Here is a 20,379-nt window from a genome sequence, read left to right as displayed (position 1 = left end):
AAGAGGAGTGGCAGAGAGAAGACTAATGCAGTACAATAGCAACCACTTTATAGACAGTCACCCAGCTCCTATTCCTAATACTTTCTCATCTTGCTTTAGTTTGAGTTGGTTCCGTTAAGACAGTATGGATGCTAGGCTCTGGGCAGCTAAGTAAATAGAATATTGAGTGAGATAAGCTTTCTTCTTTTTTTTTCAAATATGTAATCAAAAGGTTTTTTTCAATATGTAATCAAAATTTTAATGTGGGGCTTGACTGGGTTAGGTTTGCAAGGCAAATGAGTAACAAAATTCTTAGAAGAGTAAAGATTTCTTCACTTCTTTTAAGGAGTCTCAAATACTTTAGCTATTTGAAGTCAATATTCACTTTAAAGAAAAGTATATTTTTGAAATAGTGTGATGATGAACCATACTTAAAACTTCTGAGCCATTTTCTTTTGTTTATAAGGATCACTAGAAATATGCTTGACTATTTTTATCTGTATCCCATCATTTGTCTTTATATATAAAGCAGTTCCTGCCTCTGTATCCACACAGATCACCCATTTACAACCTAATCTTTTAGCTTCATGGCTTTATCACTTCCAATGCCATTCTTTACTCCAAATCAGACATTTCCTATGGTCATATTCTGAATCTTGTCATCACTCCAAATTTTATTCCAGAATTACTAACTCACACATCTCATACCTTCCTAACCACAGTTTTTTCTCTTTTCAACTTGCTTTATCAACTTATTTCTCTGTCATTTTTTTTAAAACCACTGTCCTTCCCAGTACATTAGCCTCTTTCTGTCCTATCTCCTACCTCATAATTTAAGCTTTCTTCTTTCATTTACAACCCAGGCTCCTGTGAAGAGTGGAGGCCTTGCAAAAAAAAAAAAAAAACAAAAACAGAGTACAGGCCTTACAGGTAGTCGCCACCTGCCAGCCCCATCCAGAAAATAAACCCCTACCACTATCATTCCATCAAAAACTTTTCTGCATTCAGAAGCCACTTTTTTAGTGTAAATGGAGAATGTGGGAAAGCACCAGATATAAAACTTTACCTTCTTTAGAATTGGGTTTCTGATTTGCCCTGACTGTGCTGTTCAGAATTTAACACACCCATCAGAGTTTGTTACCATCTCATTCAGAGTGTCATGTTATATTTTAAGTAATTTGGAGTTCAGGTGGTTTTTGTTGATATTGTAGGATTTTTTTTGTAGGAAAACACAGTTTTTTAAATTGAAGTATAGTTGATACACAATATTATATTAGTTTCAGGTGTACAATATAGTGATTCAATATTTTTGTGGCTATTTTATTTAAAGTTACTATAAAATATTGGCTGTATTACCTGTGCTAAATATCTTTGTAGTTTATTTATTTTATACATAGTACTTTGTTACCTCTTAATTCCCTCCCCCTAATTTGCCCCTCCCCCTTCTCTCTCCCTACTGGTAACCACTAGTTTGTTCTCTATATCTGAGTCTGTTTGTTTGTTATATTCATTTGTTTGTTATATTTTTAGATTCCATATATAAGTGATAACATACAGTATTTGTCTTTCTTTGTCTGACTTCTTTCACTTAGCATAATATCCTCTAGGTTCATCCATGTTGTTGTAAATGGCAGAATTTCATTCTTTTTTATGGCTGAGTAATATTTGTGTGTGTGTGTGTGTGTCTCACAAATTCTTTATCCGTTCATCTGTTGATGGGCACTTAAGTTGCTTCTTTACTGTGGGATTTGTGATAGGTGGGAATGAAGGGACTTATTCCTTAGATAAAGCAAATAGTACAGAATCAGGTTTTTCCTTATAGTGTCACATGAATGGACATCAGGAATAAGGGAGCACTTAGCTCTATGTGGACCTACTTTCAGAACATAGAAATACCTTTGTTAAGTGATATGTGTATTATGGAAGAAGGGTACCATATGTAAAATACTGACACTCTTTGTAAACTAATTTCTGGTGAAATAATAGAACCACTTAAGAAAACTTACTTCTAAGACTGTTCAGAGTACCCATTTACATTCAAATCTACTGAACTTTTTTATTATTATAATAGCCAAGTCTGTAGGACAGTGATGGCAATGCCAATGGTCAATTTTTTAAAAATTATGTAATCCTGAATCACTGTATACAGTGATTTAATCTGCTCTTCCATCTGATTTTTTATTAAGTATTTCAGGTATTAAAAAAATATAGAAGATAATACAATGCGGGTGCATCAACAACAAAAGCATTACAAATAAAATTGAAACCCTTTGTGTAATTCTGTCTAATCCCATTTCTCTTCTTTCTTCCAAAGGATAACCACTATCTTGTATTTGATATTTACTATTCCTATGTATGTCTTTATAATTTATACACATACACACATTCATAAACAATATGTAGCATTATTTTGCACATTTTAAGGTTGCTTATACTGATATATCATTCCGTGACTTGTTTTTTACTTAAATTGATTCTAGCATTTGTTGCTGAGTATAGCTCTAGTCTGCTTATTTTAATTGCTATATTGTATTCCATTGTATGAATACTCCACAGTTTATCCAGTCTCTTGATGAGGAGCCTTTAGGGTGTTTGGGATTTTTCACTCTTGGAAACAATGCTTGACTGAACATTCTTAAAAATGTTTTCTTATAAACTGGTGTATCTAGAATGTATACCTAGGTGTACAATTGCTGGGGATCTAGTATGTATATTTTCAGTATTATGAGATATTGCCAAATTATTTTACAAAAGTATCAAATTTTACTTGCGCATCAGTGATGGAGAGTTCCCTTTTTATCCACATTTTTACCCATTTGGTATTACACTTCAGTGTGATAGGAATAAAATGGGATTTCCTTGTGGTTTAATGTTCTTTTCCCTGAGTAAGAGTTAAAGTATTTTTTCATGTTCGTGGCTATTCAGTTCTGTTTCTCTGTGAATTACCTGCTTCTATGTTTGTTCCTTTATCTTTTAGACTTGTCTTTTTCTTATTAAGTTTTAGGAGACCTTTAAATAATTTTGATACTAATCCTTTGTAGGTTAAGTGCATTGATTTTTGCTTCCACAGGAAAGTTCAACCTTCTGAACTTGTAGGGAGTGTATGGACCAAAGAAGATAAAGAAATAAATTCTCCAAATTTATTAAAAATGATTCGCCACACCACAAATCTCACTCTCTGGTTTGAAAAGTAAGTTTTTATTTACTTTGTCTTACTACTTCTTAATGTTATACTTCTATAATATTAAGTCATATATAAGCAAAAATTGTGGCTGAAAATATATTCTTTTCTATGTGGAACAAGGAACTTGCTTTCTAAGCCATGATTTTCTGTTTTCTTTTTTTTTTTTTTTTTTGGTTAGGTGCATTGTGGAAGCAGAAAATTTTGAGGAACGGGTGGCAGTACTAAGTAGAATTATAGAAATTCTGCAAGTTTTTCAAGATTTGAATAATTTCAATGGTGTATTAGAGATCGTCAGTGCAGTAAATTCAGTATCAGTCTATAGACTAGATCATACCTTTGAGGTAAGTTTTAGGCTTAAATAGTTTATCCTTTTGGGGGGAGATAAAATTAATGTGAAAGAGATTCCTTCTACCACTGATCTTTTTGAATAAATCCTTTATAAATCCATCTTACTCCTTAAACACAGTGATATCACAATATTAGAAAATACATCAGTATAAGTGAGCCTAGAATTCATCAAAGAATATGAATTTTGGGGCTTCCCTGGTGGCGCAGTGGTTGCGAGTCCGCCTGCCGATGCAGGGGACACGGGTTCGTGCCCCGGTCCGGGAAGATCCCACATGCCGCGGAGTGGCTGGGCCCGTGAGCCATGGCCGCTGAGCCCGCACGTCCAGAGCCTGTGCTCCGCAAGGGGAGAGGCCGCGGCAGTGAGAGGCCCGTGTACCGCAAAAAAAAAAAAAGAATATGAATTTTGTGACTGTTTAATATGCTTACCTAAATGTAATGAAGTTCCAAATGGATTTTTTCAGTGGTACATTGTCTCAAATAAATGACAAAGAATTTTAAATATAAATGTACAAATTACTTTAATCACCTGTAGTATATAGTCAAAGAAAGAGTAACATAGAGAAAATACTTTCTAGAACTTAGTTTTTTTTTAATTATAAAATTGTGTATGTTTAGTGTTTATCATTGAAAATTCAGAAGATATAGAAAGTATAGAAAAGTTAGAGACTCAGCCACGCAAATATATTTGCCTTTGGGAATGTGAACTTTTACAATGTTACTAGAAAGTAATCTGGCAGTATATGTTAAAATACAGATACTTTTGGACCCAGAAATAAAAGCAGTGGACTATAAAGTTAAGGTACAAAGATCTAGTTTCTGCAGCAGTAACTGTAGTCGCAGAAAACTAGAAACAACCTGTGTCCATCAGTAGGAGAATGATTGAGTATGTTATCCTATACCTATGGCGTAGAATATTGGTTAGCTACAGAAAAAAAGTGAATAGAATCTGTGTATATTGTCTTGGAAGAATAGTTGTGACATTTAGGGGAAAATCCATTAAAAAATCTTTAGAAAAATTAATATGATTTCATTTTGATGGAACAAAACAGAACAAACTGTAAACGTGTAAGTGAGCTGCACAAGCATTGAGAAGAGTGTGGAAGGATACATACTCTTCTTTTCACATTGGTTCTTACCATGGGTTGTGATTAGAGGGGAATGGAGGGTTAGACTGATTTCATGTGTGTGTTTTTCTGTTTGGGTGTTTGCATGTTATTGATTTGTATGGACTTATTTATATTAAAGATATTAATAGTCAAATATTGCCAAATCTATCTAATGGACTAATAATTTCAGTTCTCATTTTGAAAACTCTGAAGGAGTGTATTCATTTTGAGACGTTAAGCTTTAGTTTCTTAAAGTGTTGAATATTTATATTCAACAATATTTATAAAAATAGGTATATGGTATAAAGAATGAAAATACAAAGAATACCTGTTTACCTGGCATCCAGTTTAAGAACCCCTCCCAGTCCATCTCCTTCCTTGCCCCTTCAGAGCCAGCTACTATGCTGAATCTTGTGCTTATCATTCTCTTGCTTTTTTCTATAGTTTTACTATTTGTTATCTCTAAACAGTGTTGTTTCATTTTGCATGTTTCTTAATTATATATGAATATAATTCTTCTAAGACTTCTTTTACTCAACATATTATATTCCTAAAATTCATCCATATTGTTTCTTTTAACTATAGTTCATTCTTTTTTTATAGCTGTAACATATTAAAGAAATAACTTTACCAAAATTTATTTCTTTATTTGCTTATTTATTTATTTGTTAGTTAGCTAATGGTCATTTGGATTGTTTCTAGTGTGGCACTATTATCAGTAATATTGCCATAAACATTTTCTGCATCTATCCTGGTGCTTACATGCACAAATTTCTCTTAAGTTGTATACCTAGGAGTAGAATTATTGGATGATAGAATAGATAAAATAGATAATGCCCAATTGTTTTCTCAAGTATTAATCGTACCAGTTTATACTCCCACCAGAAGCTTGAGTTCTGGTTGTTCCACATGCTCACTAACACTTGATATTGTCAGTTCTCTTTATTTTTCTAGTCTTGTGGTGTGGGTTTATAATTCCCTAATTTCTAATGAGTTTGAACCTCTTTTAAGATGTTTTATTGGCTCTTTGTATTGTGGGAATTTTTTACTTTTTTGGTTGAGTTTTTCTAATGAATTTGTATGAGTTCTCTCATATACTGGATTTTAATCCTTTGTCAGTTATGTGTGTTGTAAATATCTTTTTCCAGATTGAAGCTTCTATTTTCACCATTTTTTATGATGTCTTTTGCTGAACAAAAATTCTTAATATCACATTTACTTATTTTTTCCTTTGTAATTTGTGCTTTTTGGTGTCTTGTTTAATAGATCCTCCTCTGTTACCTTAATGTTTTATCTTTCTCATTAAGTCCTTAATCCAGCTGGAAATGAGTTTTGAGTATGGAATCTAATTTCCATTTGGCTAGCCAGTTGATCTCACACATTTATTCAAAGTCCATTCTTTCTCCTTTGATCTGTAGTGTCAGCTGTATCGTAAGTTGAGTATCCATAAATGTGTGGGCCTGTTTTTGGTCCCTCTATCCTGTTCTTTTGATGTATTTGATTATTACTGTGCTAGTGCCACATGTTTAAATTACTGTAATTTTATACTAGTTCTTGATACAGTGGAATAGGGCAAGTCCCCACCAATCATTCTTTTTCAAGAGTGACTTACTCTTTTTTTTTTTTTTAGTTCTCTGACCAGGGATTGAACCTGGGCCCTGGCAGTGAAAGCGCCGAGCCATAACCACTGGCCTGCCAGGAAATTCCCAAGAGTGACTTACTCTTGACCCCTTGCTATTATATAAATTTTAGAATCATTTTAAGTTTAATTATTTTAAAGTTTGGGGTTTTGGTAAGAATTATACTGGTTCTATAAATCAGTTATGAAGAACTGACATTTTTACAATAATGAATCTTCCCAACTATGAACATGGTGTATCTCTCCATTTATTTATTTATTTAATACAGTTTATGGTTTTCTTGATGAAGATCTCACATCTGTTTTGTTAGATTTATATTAGAATATTTTAATAATCTTGTTTTCTTTGTTGATGATATCTAGAAATGCAGTTGATTTTTGCCTGTTGGTTTTATATCCAGCAATATTGCTACATTCTCTCATTAACATTCTATTTGTAGATTTATTTCATGTCTTCACAGACAATCATTTCTTCTGTGAATACTGACAGTTTTTCATTTCAATCCCTAGTCTTTTATTTATTTTTCTTGTCCATTCTAGTTAGGACTTCTGTATAGTACTGAATAAAAGTTACAATGCAGTCACCTTTGCTTTTTCCTTAAGTTAAAGGAAATGAGTTGAGGGACTTCCCTGGCAGTCCAGTAGTTGGGACTTCGCCTTCCAGTGTGCGGGGGGTGAGTGAGTGGTCCCTGGTTGGGGAGCTGGGGGTCCCGCATGCCTCACAGCCAAAGGGCTGGGGCGTGGAACGGAAGCAGTGTTGTAGCAAATTCGGTGAAGACTTTGAAGGTGGTCCACATCAAAAAAAATCTTAAAAAAAAAAAAAAAAGGAAATGAGTTGAATCGTTTTCCATCAAGTATAATGTTTGCTGTCAATTTGTGTGTGTGTGTATCTATCAGGTTTAAAATAAAATAATTCATTTTTAATTAAAAAATGTAATAATGAAATATAAAATAAATGACTGCTTACTTGGTTTACTACATTTTTGTTCAGTTCTTGTCTGCCTCCCACAGCCTTCTCCTCTTTACCAAAACCTTATTACCCTTAGCCCCAAAAGATCTTTCAGTGGAAAAATATTTGAATGCCATGGGATTATATTTTTCTCCAACAGCTATAATTTGAAACTCTGGCTAATCAGGATTATAACTAATAATACCCTGTGGAAGATTTTTTTATTGTTTAATCCTCTAATTTATATTAGAAAAAAATAAGTTTTAAAGTTTTATATTTATAGATAAGAAATCATTTCCAGCAAGTGCAGATAAAAATAGTACTCATCTCTTAATTTTAAAAATTGTTTTTCAAATATTTGCAAAATTTTAAAATTGAAAGCTCTGCATCTATAAAATATGATTGAATTGTAAAAAAGCAAATTATGCTCAGTTTATATATTTTAAAGGCATTGCAGGAAAGAAAAAGGAAAATTTTGGATGAAGCTGTGGAATTAAGTCAAGATCATTTTAAAAAATATCTGTTGAAACTTAAGTCAATCAATCCACCTTGTGTGCCTTTTTTTGGTAAGTTACTAAAAATGCATTTATATTTTGAGGGAGAGTTTGTTATATAGTGAAAAGAGACTAGCCTCTAGAAGCAGATTGTCCTGATTTTATATCTGAGCATATTTGCTTTTATTAGCTTTCTATATTGATAAATAAAACCTAAACTCTGTATGTAAACTCTATCTATAAAGTGAAGATTCTAGTAATTACCTTGTAGAGTTGTAAGGAGCTCTGTGGGATCTCTAAGACCAGTAGTCTCATTCATGAGGGCACCTCTCAAAGGCCTAACCTCCTCATTCTATCACACTGGGCATTAGGATTTCAATGTATGAATGTTGAACATTCAAACATTCAAACCATAGCATGCACCAAAAATGTCTCCAGGCATTCCCAGATACCTGTCCTCTGGGGGACAAAATTGCCCCCAGCTGACAACCACTGATTTAAATGAATCAGTAATTATGCATGAAAGAGGAACTGAAGATTTTCTTCCTGTCCAAAACTGAAGAATAATTCTTTTCTATCTAATTTACGGGCTTTGGGAGGGCAGAATTAGTTTATAAATTTGTAGTCTTATTAACCAAAATTGGCTTAAAATTAATATATTGATCAGTAATCATTTAAGATCATTGGCATTAAAGATTTATAAGAAATATTAAAATGGCTAGAATAGATTTAACACTTACAATTTAGACTTTGTGAATGAATCCTCCCTTTTATTTTAGGCTATTAGACTAAGAAATGGCAAATTAAGCTCTTTATAAACCCTAGTTTTCTTTCAATTTTAAATTGTTTCCATCCATGTAAAAAAAATCTTAATGTAAGATTGATTATTAAATATATCAGAGATTTTAGTAGTAAGAACTGCTGTATTATAGGATGTCTTTTGACTTTACTAGATCAGTTGTTTTCCCAAATGGTTAAGTAACCAATTTTAAAACTTTTCTTCAAACACTTTTTTTACTAGGAATATATTTAACAAATATTCTGAAGACTGAAGAAGGGAATAATGATTTTTTAAAAAAGAAAGGGAAAGATTTAATCAATTTCAGTAAGAGGAGGAAAGTAGCTGAAATTACTGGAGAAATTCAGCAATATCAGAATCAACCTTACTGTTTACGGATAGAACCAGAAATGAGGGTAAATATTTTCTTTGCTTTTCTTTAAAAAGAGAACACGTTAAATCCTCTGCCCTCTCTAAGATATGGCATAACCATACATTATGATCTTTATTTTGCTATGAAAATAATATGAGTTAATTTATCAATAGATAGGAGTGGTGAATAGTAGATATTCTGCAGTAACAGTCTGCAGTTATTAATATTATTAGGCACTTTGTCTTGACATTGTTGTTTCTTTGTGCAGCTGGTTTAAGTAGCACTTTCAAAAAATGAATGACAAAGTGGAATGAAAGAAACTTTCTCATATCCACACAGTAAAAAGAAAATCCACTACCAGTACTATCATTGATTGATAGACATTTTAGATATTTTATATGTGCCAATGTAACATTAAGTAATTAATCCCTTTATAAGAACATTGCATTTAAATAGGGGAAGGGGTTGGGAGAGTGGTGTGTATATATGCATAGTAAAAAATGATTTTTTTTAAACATTTTCTCACTTGGTATTCTGTTTTGAGCAATAGTTCATAATACTGATTCTGTGGTACTATAAGATGTGAAATATCTTCTAAATTAGAGTAAATTACGGTATTATGTTTATAGTGAGTTTTATTGTATTATACTTATTTGAAATTCAGAACATATGATAACTATCAGAATAAATTCACCTTTCACATTAAAAATTGTGCTACACTTTCAGGTGTAGTCTGCAGGTTGGGCATGTTGAGTGAAAATGGTCACTATCATTCCCATCCTCCTAAATTGTAAGATGGTAACTATTCTTTGTTCCCAGTTCAAAACAAAGAACCCTAAAGTCCTAAGAAAAAATGACCTGAAGTATGCAACCATTATGAAAATATAGACAGATACTTGCTCTAAAGAAAATTGTCACCTATTTCATCCCCTTCTCTCACTATTTAGCTAACCCTCTGTGATGTGGTGCTTCATAGGGCTAAAGAAATGTTCTTGAGGGAATTCCCTGGTGATCCAGTGGTTAAGACTCTGTGTTCTCACAGATGAGGGCCTGGGTTCAATCCCGGGTTGGGGAACTAAGATCCCACAAGCTGCGTGGTGCAGCCAAAAAAAAAAGAAATGTTCTTGAAGCCCAGATTAGAGTTCACACTGTATTTCCTCCCAGAAATAATGTTACATTGTAGCTGGGTATAATTAAAATAGTAATTTTAGCATTTATATCTCAGTAATTCCTAATAGGTTTCTGTGATACGATCTAGACATCCTACTGTTGTTTAAAGCATTCTTTTGGGGGTTAGGGGCAGAGAATGCTTTCTTTATAGATTGACTCAAAGTAAGTTTAAAAAGTAGATAAAGTAGCTAATCACTTTCAAAGCATAGTTAACCAAACTAAATAGTATTTAAAAAAATAGAGCAAAGGATGAGAAAATCACAATTATAACTTTATAAAAGTCTAAATTACTGTTGGTCCATTTGATTTAATTTAGCTAACCTGAATATAAAAATAAATTGTTTCAATATTGTTAAAAGAGTAATATCATTTTCTTGAAATTGGCAGAATGCCTGAAAAATGGAAGAATTTTATACTAGAAATTCTAAAGCTCATTTTGCCTACTGCTAAAGCTAGAACCCAGAACTTATTTGTATATATGCTTCTAAGCTACTTCAAAATTAAATAAAGCTAAATCCAGTAATTTGCTTCTAAGAAATTTTTCTAAGGAAGTCATCAGAAATGCACAGAAAAATTTATGCACAAGGAGTTGATAATAACAATAATTATTACTATAACAGCAAAGAATTAGAAAACATCTATGTGGGTTACTACCTATATGGAAATTGGTGAAATAAATTCTGGAACATCCATCTGATGAAGTATTATGTAGTTAAAGTTTGTATAATTTAAGGTAAATAAACCATACAGAAAAAATTTAACTGAATACTTGCAAAAGGCTAAAAATAGCTATGTGGTGATCCCAATTTTGCAGGAAAAAAATTACAATATATGTATATGTACATATATTCACACACAGAGTTAAAACATTGGAAGGATATTCCAATAGTAAAATGTTAACAGTGAGATCTCTGGTTGGTGAGATTACTGTTTATTTTTCTTTTTGTACTTTGTTAAATCATCTAAATTTTTTACTTAAAAACTTATATTTTATAAGCAGCTCATGCAGCTCAATATCAAAAAAACAAACAACCCAATCCAAAAATGGGCAGAAGACCTAAATAGACATTTCTCCACAGAAGACATACAGATTGCCAACAAACACATGAAAAGATGCTCAACATCACTAATCATTAGAAAAACGCAAATCAAAACCACAATGAGGTATCACTTCACACCAGTCATAATGGCCATCACCAAAAAATCTACAAGCAATAAATGCTGGAGAGGGTGTGGAGAAAAGGGAACCCTCCTGCACTGTTAGTGGGAACAGTGCTTTGTGACCACCTAGAGGAGTGGGATAGGGAGGGTGGGAGGGAGGCTCAAGAGGGAGGGGATATGGGGATATATGTATACATATAGCTGATTCACTTTGTTGTATAGCGGAAACTAACACAACACTGTAAAGCTATTATACTCCAATAAAGATGAAAAACAAAATTTTAATATATGTCTGTTTTATAAACTAGTATATAAATAAATATTTATAAATAAACTAATTTATAAAACAACATGTAAGCTTGGAAAATATTTTTTTAGTAAAGACAAAAAAGTTACTTTGCTAGAGGCTAACATAGATATGTTTATATAATTGTTCTTGAAATCACTTTTGAATAGACTTTAATCCAATTTATCTCTATTTTTTTCTGATCATCAAAGTTTCATTGTGGATTATGACTATAATTCTGTTTTAATCACTTTTGACAGCTTATTACTGATGATCATTTTGTTGTTATAATGGGTAGGAATGTTAACTGAGGGATACTGAGCCATTAAGATAGTAATAAGTGAAAAATCTGTTCATCTTCTTAGAAGAACTTTAAGACTGGAATATACAACTTACATAAAAACTTTATACTTTTATCCGAAAATAGAGAGATTGGAATCAGCAATTCTTGAGGACTTTTCAGACATTAGGATCTGTTAATTTGTTGATGATATTTTTGTATTAAACTGATGAAGTAAATGTTTTAATAAAATCTAAAATATGTACTCATGGATATTTGTTTAATTCCAGAGGTTCTTTGAAAACCTTAACCCCATGGGAAATGCTTCTGAAAAAGAGTTTACAGATTATCTGTTCAACAAGTCACTAGAAATTGAACCCCGGAACTGCAAACAGCCACCTCGATTTGTAAGTCCATTATAGTTTTGGAAAAATTTGTTTTTTAAAACAATGCTGTCTTTAGTGTTCAACAGACTATTTCCATTAAAATTGTACTTTGCTTGAATAGCTGTTTTTAAGTGTTTTGTTTTGCAGTGTTTATACTATTTCTAAAATTATATATACTGTAGGGGAAAAGTTAGCATTTTGATAAAATCTGGTTCATCCTTTATCTTAGTACCACTTGTTTATCTGTCCATTTTTGATCCTTCCTAGTATAAGGGGAAAAGCTGTGAGAAAGTGAGAACCTAAATGGCAGGTAGCTAATGGAACAGGAAATGAAAAGACCTGGGAAGGAGTAAGGAGAGATACCAGTTCTTCTGACGTGACCCTCGCTCCTGCCATAAGAGCACCATTGTCCGTAGTTACCACTGGAACCCACCTCTCTCGCTAAAATTTGCTGCTATACAGTAGTTCCTTTTATTCCTGGGGTTCGCAGTGACAACAGAAGTAGTAGAAGACCAATTCTAAGTAGCTGAAAGTGAAGCAACGTGTGGAAGGAAGTAAAAACATTTGTGATACACCAACTTCGAGCCGGGTAGTTTCATGTTACCTCATCTCCATAACAATTGTATGATATTGATCTTACTCTCATTTTACAGACGTGAAAACTGAGGCTCGAAGGAGTTAAATAACTTTTTCAAGGCTTGCATAGCTAGATATGGGCACACTTGAGGTTTTAACTCAAGTTACCTGAATCTGAGTTCATGTTTTTTCATTAGGTTACCACTGGGAGGGGTTTTAAAAGGGAGTCGAGGTTGAAGGTGAGAGATAATGATAGCAATTTTTTCCAAAGACTGTAAAGTATCATTGTGGAGGTTGGTCATTTATTATTAGGGAGGGGGAAAAAAACGGTCTTTTTTTTCTAAAGCACCTAGCATAATATGTTGCATATATTATGTCTACAGTGAATATTTGTAAAATTGATATCAGTAATTTGAAGAAGTTTAGGCTCAAGTGTTCGGGGAGCAAACAGTTGTTTTCACACAGATTTCGCAGTATTTTATTTCTGTAGTATGAAAAGAGGTTTACTTATACAGTATTCGAGTCAATGTTACAATTAAGCCAGTCAAATCCCAAAGCATTCCACTGGAATGTTACAGACTGTCCTTGCAGACTGGTATTTATTGTACTCTCTTAACTGTATGCTAAGAATTAATAAGGTAATACTAAGTCATAATAAATAAAGTACATGCGAGTTTGTAATCGAAATTATATTTGCTTTTCCTAGCCTAGGAAATCAACTTTCTCTTTAAAATCTCCTGGAATAAGGCCTAATACAGGCCGACATGGCTCTACCTCAGGTACTTTACGAGGTCATCCAACACCATTAGAAAGAGAACCATGTAAAATAAGCTTTAGTCGGATTGCTGAAACAGAGCTTGAATCAACAGTGTCAGCACCAACCTCTCCAAATACACCATCTACTCCACCAGTATCTGCTTCTTCAGACCTTAGTGTGTTTTTAGATGTGGATCTCAACAGTTCCTGTGGTATGTATTTGATGTAAACTATTTGGCAAAAAAAGGAATCTTGTGTTTCAGTTAATTCTTTTCATCATTTTAATTAGGAAACTGTAGAATCCTTTGCAAACTATATTAGTGTGAAAAGTGACATCTATATGTGAAAATAGTGATTAACATGGGAGTAAAGCATTATTTGTGCATTGTTTATGCATATTATTTTCTAATTTATTCATTCAACAAAGATTTATTTAGAACCTTTTGAGCCCCAATGCTACTCTAAAGGGGAGCAGTAGACAATGAAAAAGAAAACAAAGCAGATAAGTTTTATGAAGGAAATTTAAAAAGAGACTGAGAGGGAACTACTTATGCTAAGAAAGGAAAAACATTCCAGGTACAAAGAATACCAGGTTCATTCTTTAAAAACTAACATGGCCAAAGATGATAAAATTCTGAACTCTGTGTGTGTGATTACGTATGTTACTTTATGCAAACATATTTTAAAAATATAACCGTACATATTACCTTCCTCTTCAAATTGATTTTTCTCATTCCGATAGGAAGCAATAGCATCTTTGCTCCAGTCCTCTTGCCTCATTCAAGTAAGTAAGAATTTGAGTCGATTCTAATGAAATGACTATAAAGATAATAATTGAATTGATAAAATTTGTATATGAATATTTTGGGTTTTAGCAACATTTCAAAATTTTAAGAAATGAATGAAATTCTTATAAATAAATCAAATTATTTTCTTTCAACTGGGTACTATTTATACTTTACTACAGTTTATTTTCATCATTTTACAACCTATCTATGTTCTAGGGGCTGTATGACATTGAACAAATTACTTAGCATATCCAGTTTGTTAAGGGTCAGATGAGATAACTATTTAGAAGCAGCTAGCACATTACTTGGCACAGGATGAGCAGTGATTTCATATCAGTTGCCTCTCCTCTTCCCCACTCCTTCCAATTCATTTCCTATAGGAATAATACTAAATGTTTATCAGGTTCCCAGGCTAACCTTGATCACTTATTTCTTCTCGTGAGCTTTTTTTAGTTAAAGCAGCATTTTAAGTAAAATACTGTCACCTTTCTTTCTATGGTCATTTGTTTAAAACAAAATAACCCAAAGGGACACAGCAGCTTCAGGAATAATTCTCCCAAGATAATCTAGAGGACTTCTGCTTCTATCATAGTAAAATGTGAATCATTTAGATAGTAGTAAGAGAGTTTCTGTCTTGTGAGAAAAGTAAAGTTTTTCTTTTAAATGTTTAATTCTGTACTTTATTTTAATTTTTAAATTTTTATCAAGGTGATACATGCATAGAGCTTTAAAAGGTAAATAGTGCTTAAAACACAAGATGAAATTAACCACAGTTCTACCCAATGACTCCCCACCCCTTGTTTTCCAGTGATTCTTCCACATTTTTAAATGATGTTTTTATATTTTTCTCTCTCTTGAATCATTAATTTTAGACAGTGTTTACTGATTTCCTATTATGGTAGATGAAGATTTCACCCTTTACCTAGTATACTTAGCGCATTTGGGGAAAATATTATTCACTGCCAAGTCAAGGAGTGTATACTCTGATCATGCTTCCTTTCTTGTACAGCTCTGTTTCCTGAAGTTAATAATAGCTTCATTAATGTTTAGGATTTTTGTTTGTTCGTTAGTTTTTAAACATCTATTGCTACATCTTCCCACACCCTTTTACAGCACAGTTTTCCTTAAAGTCAGACCATTTAGGGAAGCTATCTAGGATTTTTGGTTTTGGGGTTTTTTTGTGTGTGTGCTTTTTAACTTGGAAACTTCCTTCCTGATGCTCTTTTGTCCTGCTCCAGTTGGGACTGGTTGCTGTCTTGGCCTCTGACCCAGCTGAAATCCTAGAACTTTCTTTTGTTGTCATACTAGAAATTCCCTTCATCTCTCTTGTGTTGGATTCTTGTTTTTTGGATTCCTTGTCTTCTTTCTTGATATGCTTCCTTATTTTGGTAGGGGTACATCTTTAGTAGCTACCTGAGAAAGGATACATAGGATATAAATTTTTAAGTTGTTACATTTCTGAAAATGTATTTATACATTTAGTTGTTAATAGTTTGGCTGGGGGAATTCCCCAGCAGTCCACTCCACGCTTTCACTGCCAAGGCCCCAGGTTCAATCCCTGGTCGGGGAACTAAGATCCCACAAAGCTTCATGGTGCAGCCAAAAAAAAGTTTGGCTGGGTATGGAATTTTAAATCATTTTCAGTCAGAATCTTGAAGACCGTTTCCCACTGTCTTCTAGCTTTCATACTTGCTGTTTAGAAGTCTAATATCATTCACTCATAAATTATTCATGCATAATTTAAAAATGCCTATTATATGCAGGTACTGTTGTAGGTGTGAGAAAGTGGCACTGAACAAAATAGACAAAAATCCTTCTGACAGTGATGCTACATTCTTAATCCTTTTTTTGAAAACTGGAGTTTACTTGCTGTAGCAAAGAGACCCAAAAATACAGTGTCCTACATGAAATAGAAGTTTACTTCTCAAAATAGCCAGAGCAAGTAAACAACTCCGCTCTATAAGGTTTTCAGGCTAGCAGGGCAATCCAGGATTCTCAAAATTTGGCTTCCATCTCTTGAGTCTTGAGCAACTGATTTGAGTTGTTACCATTTTTCTGCCAGCAGGAACATGGAGGGCAAGGAGCTTTGTTACAAAAAGTGATCTGGGAGTTGCAGGTATCACTCCTGCTCTCATTCCATTGGCCAAAACTTAGTCACATGGACACAGATGCAAGGGAGGCTGAGAAATGTTGTCTGTAACTAGGCAGCCTTTTGTCTTGCTAAAATTCATGGGATCCTATTACTAAAAGGAAGAAAGGGATGATGCACTGGGGGGTCGATTAGCAGTCTCTGCCACACTAAATTCAAGAAACTTTTAGGATCTTCTGTTTATTCCTAATGATCTATACATTCACAATGATCTGCTTTGATGTGGGTCTTTTTTTCTTCTTTCATTTTTCTGTCTATAATGAGCCCTTTAAATTTAGAGATTCATGTCTTTGATTTCTAGAAAGTGTTCCTTGTATCATTTTTTTTAATAATTTCTTCCCTGCCATGTTCTCTGGGTCCCTTTTTGGAGCTTCTTTTCCATATTGTACATCCTAGATTCATCCTCTGATTTTCTTTTATCTCCTCTTGTCCATCTCTTTATGTGTTCTGTTTTCTGGGAGATTTCCTTACTTTATTGCCCAGCTTTTCTATTTTTTTTTCATCTATCATGATTTTGAATTTCTAAGAATTCTTTCTAAATTCCCTCTGATCGTGCCATTTTTATATCATCCTAGTCTGGTTTCATTATTCAGTTTTTGAAAAAAATTAATTTTGTTTCTGGTATGGTTTCTTTTCTGAGTTTCCTTCTTCTATTAGTTGTGGTCTGTGGTCTTTCATATTGGAGGTTTTTCTTTCTTGTCTGGGATCCTTAGCTTTCTGTTCATATTTTAGAGTGAGGCAATATAAACTGATAGGAAGTGTGATATCCGTGGGCAAAGCTTGTTGCCTTGTAGGTTTCACTGTTAGAGTGATAGAGTGATGAGAATTTTTTTTTACTTAGGAAGTCCCCAAATTTCAGAATCTATGAGGCATTTTCTCTAAGAGTGTTTAGTTTCTCCAAAGAAAGATCTTTGAATCTTCTGCCTGGGAGATCTCTGCATTTAGTATCAAAATCTGTGTTTTCAGCACAGACTAGTGTCCCCAAGTCTGAAGTTTAGATTCTCCAGAGAATAAAAACCCTCAGTCTCCTGCAGTGGTGGGAATGTGGTAATTGCCTGGCCTCACTAAGTGGAGAATAGGATTTGGGGGTTCTCACTGGCCCTTGTATAGATGTAATCACATCTTCTATTTTCACGTCCATGCCTTCCATTATACCGAGTGCCTTTAATTCCTGATCCCTCCTTTGGTTCTCTGGGGGCAAATCTGCTGCTGTTTGTCAGTCCCACCCACTATAGACATTTGGGTTTCATCTTCCTCCATTTGTCTCCTTCATGTACATTGTAGTCCACCTTGATGCGTTGAAGCTTCAGGATCCAGATGTTTCCTGGCTTCATTGAAGTTTGTGCATGTTTTCCTGGTTGTTCAGCAGTGGAAATGTATTTACTACATATATTAGTTTCTAGTGCTTCTGTAACATAGTGCCACAAACTGAGTGGCTTAAGGTCCAGTTCTGGAGGCTAGAAGTCTGAAAATCAGGGTGGCAGGGCTGTGCTCCCTCTGAAACCTGTACGGGAGAATCTTTCCTTACCTCTTCTGGCATTTGCTGGCAATCCTTGGCATCCTTTGGTTGGTAGATACATCACTTTAATCTCTGCCTCTGTTGTCACATGGCCATCTTCTCCTTGTATCTCATTTTCTCATCTCCTGTTTGTTTTTCGTTTTTTGTTTTTTGTTTTTGTGGTACGTGGGCCTCTCACTGCTGCGGCCTCTCCCGCTGCGGAGCACAGGCTCTGGATGCGCAGGCCCAGCGGCCACGGCCCACGGGCCCAGCCGCTCCGTGGCACGCGGGACCCTCCCGGACCAGGGCACGAACCCGCGTCCCCTGCGTTGGCAGGCAGACTCCCAACCACTGCGCCACCAGGGAAGCCCTCATCTCCTGTTTTTATAAAGACACCAGTCATACAGAATTCGGGCTCACTTTCATCCTAACTTGATTACATATCTGTAAAGACTGTATTTACAAATACGGTCACATTCATAGGTGCTGGGGTTAGGGCTTCAACATAACTTCTGTGGGGGGGACACAGTTCAACCCATAACACTATGCCATTTGAGAACCAGGAATTCTAGACATTATTCTGGGTGGTAGTAAAATACATTTTCCATATGATAAAGAAAATCATGTTTTGAATTTTAATAGAAAATATTGAGAATAACTGCATAAAATTCTGAACATCTTAAAATCCTGAAAGAATGAAAAGTGCTCACATACAATGGGAAAAACAGCAAGACTGCATTAACAATGGGCATGAATAGACAGTTTACATCAAAGTATGAGCAAGCCTATGTTAAAAGGTACTCATATATTACTTATCCCTTGTAAATTGATATATTAGTATGATCCTTTTGGAAAGAAATCTGAAAACAACATATCAAACCAAAAAAATGTTCACACCCTTTGGTTATTCATTCAGTAGAGAATTGAGTACTACTTGGTACCAGCTACTCTGCCAAGTACTAAGGATTCAACAGCAAACTAGAAAGACAAAGTCTCTGCCTTCATTAATACCGAATACCAACAGATTTTTGTGAAGAAGTCATGTACATGAAGATCACATTGTTCATCCTGCTTCCGTGGTTTTTCTACTTTACTTTTATCTCCTTAGTCTCTCTTGCTGGTTTCTCTTCATTTTCCCAACCTATTAACATTGGAAGGCCCTAAGTCTCTGAATCTCTTTTCTTCTCACTCACTTGGTGTCTCATTCACTGTTATATCATCTATATGATGATAATTCCCCAATTTTTTTTCTCTGCCCAGAACCTGTCTCTTGACCTTTAGGCTCATGTATTCAGTGACCTGTTCGACGTCTCTATTTGGATATCATCTCCTCTAAAGTTGTTCTTCCCGTCGCCGCCTCTTCTCAGTTATAACCACATTTGTCTAATTGCTGAGGCTGAAAATATTAGAGTTATCATTACTTCTTTCTTTTTCTCATACCCCAAATGTGATCCATCAACAGGTCTTATTTACTTTCAAAATATATCCAGGATCTAACCATTTCTTTACTGCTGCCACCTTGGTCCAAGCGACCACCATCACTTACCTGGTTTATTATAGTAGCATCCTAACTTCCCATCTTCCACACTTTAGTCTGTTTTCAATACAGCAACTAGGTCCTTTTAGCATGTAGGTTAGACTCTTCTCACCTGTACTTAAAGCCAGTGGCTTTCCATCTTAGAGTAACAGCCAAAGCTCCTTCAAAAGGACCCATAAGGTCCTATGCAGTTTGGCCTTCTTTGATCTATCAGACTTCATCAGCTACTCTTCTCTTCTATTGTTTACTCTGCTCCAGCTACTGTGCCTCCTGAACAAAATGGACAAATTCCCACATCAGGACTTCTGCTCTTGCTCTTCCCTTCGCTTAGAGTGCTCTTCACCCTTCTGGCCTCATGGCATGCTCCCTTGCCTCCTTCAGGCTTTTGCTTGGTGTTACCTGAGTGAGGCCTTCCCTGATCACCCTCTTTTAAATTGCTCCCCCTTCCCTACCTAATATTTCTTCTTTTAACTTATAGCCATTATACTTTTACTTAATTATCATGTTTATTCTCTCTTATCAACCTAGAACATAAGCTCCAGAAGGACATGAATTTTTGCTTCCTGTTCACTGCTATATCACTAGTGCCTAGAAGAGTGCTGGCACTATAGCAGATGCACAATAAATACTTGTTGAGTGGATGGACGAGTGAATGATAAAAAATTGGAAGTAACTTACATAGCTAGCTAACATTACAGAAATTGTTAAGTAAATTATCCTACATTCACTGGTTTGGAATACTAAGGTTATTTAAAATGCTCACAAAACCTGTATAATCTTGTGGAGAAGTGCTCTTAATAGAAAATAAAATTGAAGTGGAACTTCACACTTCAACAAGGGTTACTGAGTGCCTCCTATGGAGAAACATTCTGCATTTAAGTGGTTAAGTGGGCTGACTGTAGAGTCAGACTCAGAAACTTTCACAGCTATCCCATTATCATT

The 20,379-nt window shown here is 34.5% G+C and overlaps 1 protein-coding gene across 2 annotated transcripts in view; it reads left to right on the top strand.

Moving 5' to 3' along the window:
* The window catches only part of SOS2 (SOS Ras/Rho guanine nucleotide exchange factor 2), a 99,577-nt gene that overhangs the window by 74,539 nt on the left and 4,659 nt on the right, over nucleotides 1-20,379 (top strand). For both annotated transcript variants that reach the window (XM_022570623.3, XM_089906097.1), the window contains 7 exons: nucleotides 3,050-3,169; nucleotides 3,342-3,504; nucleotides 7,654-7,771; nucleotides 8,721-8,893; nucleotides 12,038-12,154; nucleotides 13,416-13,677; nucleotides 14,208-14,249. In XM_022570623.3, the coding sequence (XP_022426331.1) occupies nucleotides 3,050-3,169; nucleotides 3,342-3,504; nucleotides 7,654-7,771; nucleotides 8,721-8,893; nucleotides 12,038-12,154; nucleotides 13,416-13,677; nucleotides 14,208-14,249 (995 nt within the window). The remainder of the gene's footprint in view (nucleotides 1-3,049; nucleotides 3,170-3,341; nucleotides 3,505-7,653; nucleotides 7,772-8,720; nucleotides 8,894-12,037; nucleotides 12,155-13,415; nucleotides 13,678-14,207; nucleotides 14,250-20,379) is intronic.

Source organism: Delphinapterus leucas, chromosome 2 (genome assembly GCF_059928025.1).
Source record: "Delphinapterus leucas isolate spDelLeu-1000000601 "Yukka" chromosome 2, BTC_Dleu_Yukka2, whole genome shotgun sequence".
Classification (NCBI taxonomy): Eukaryota; Metazoa; Chordata; class Mammalia; order Artiodactyla; family Monodontidae; genus Delphinapterus; species Delphinapterus leucas.
The sequence above is the reverse complement of the archived record's forward strand: the minus strand, read 5'-3'. Positions and strand labels throughout refer to the sequence as shown.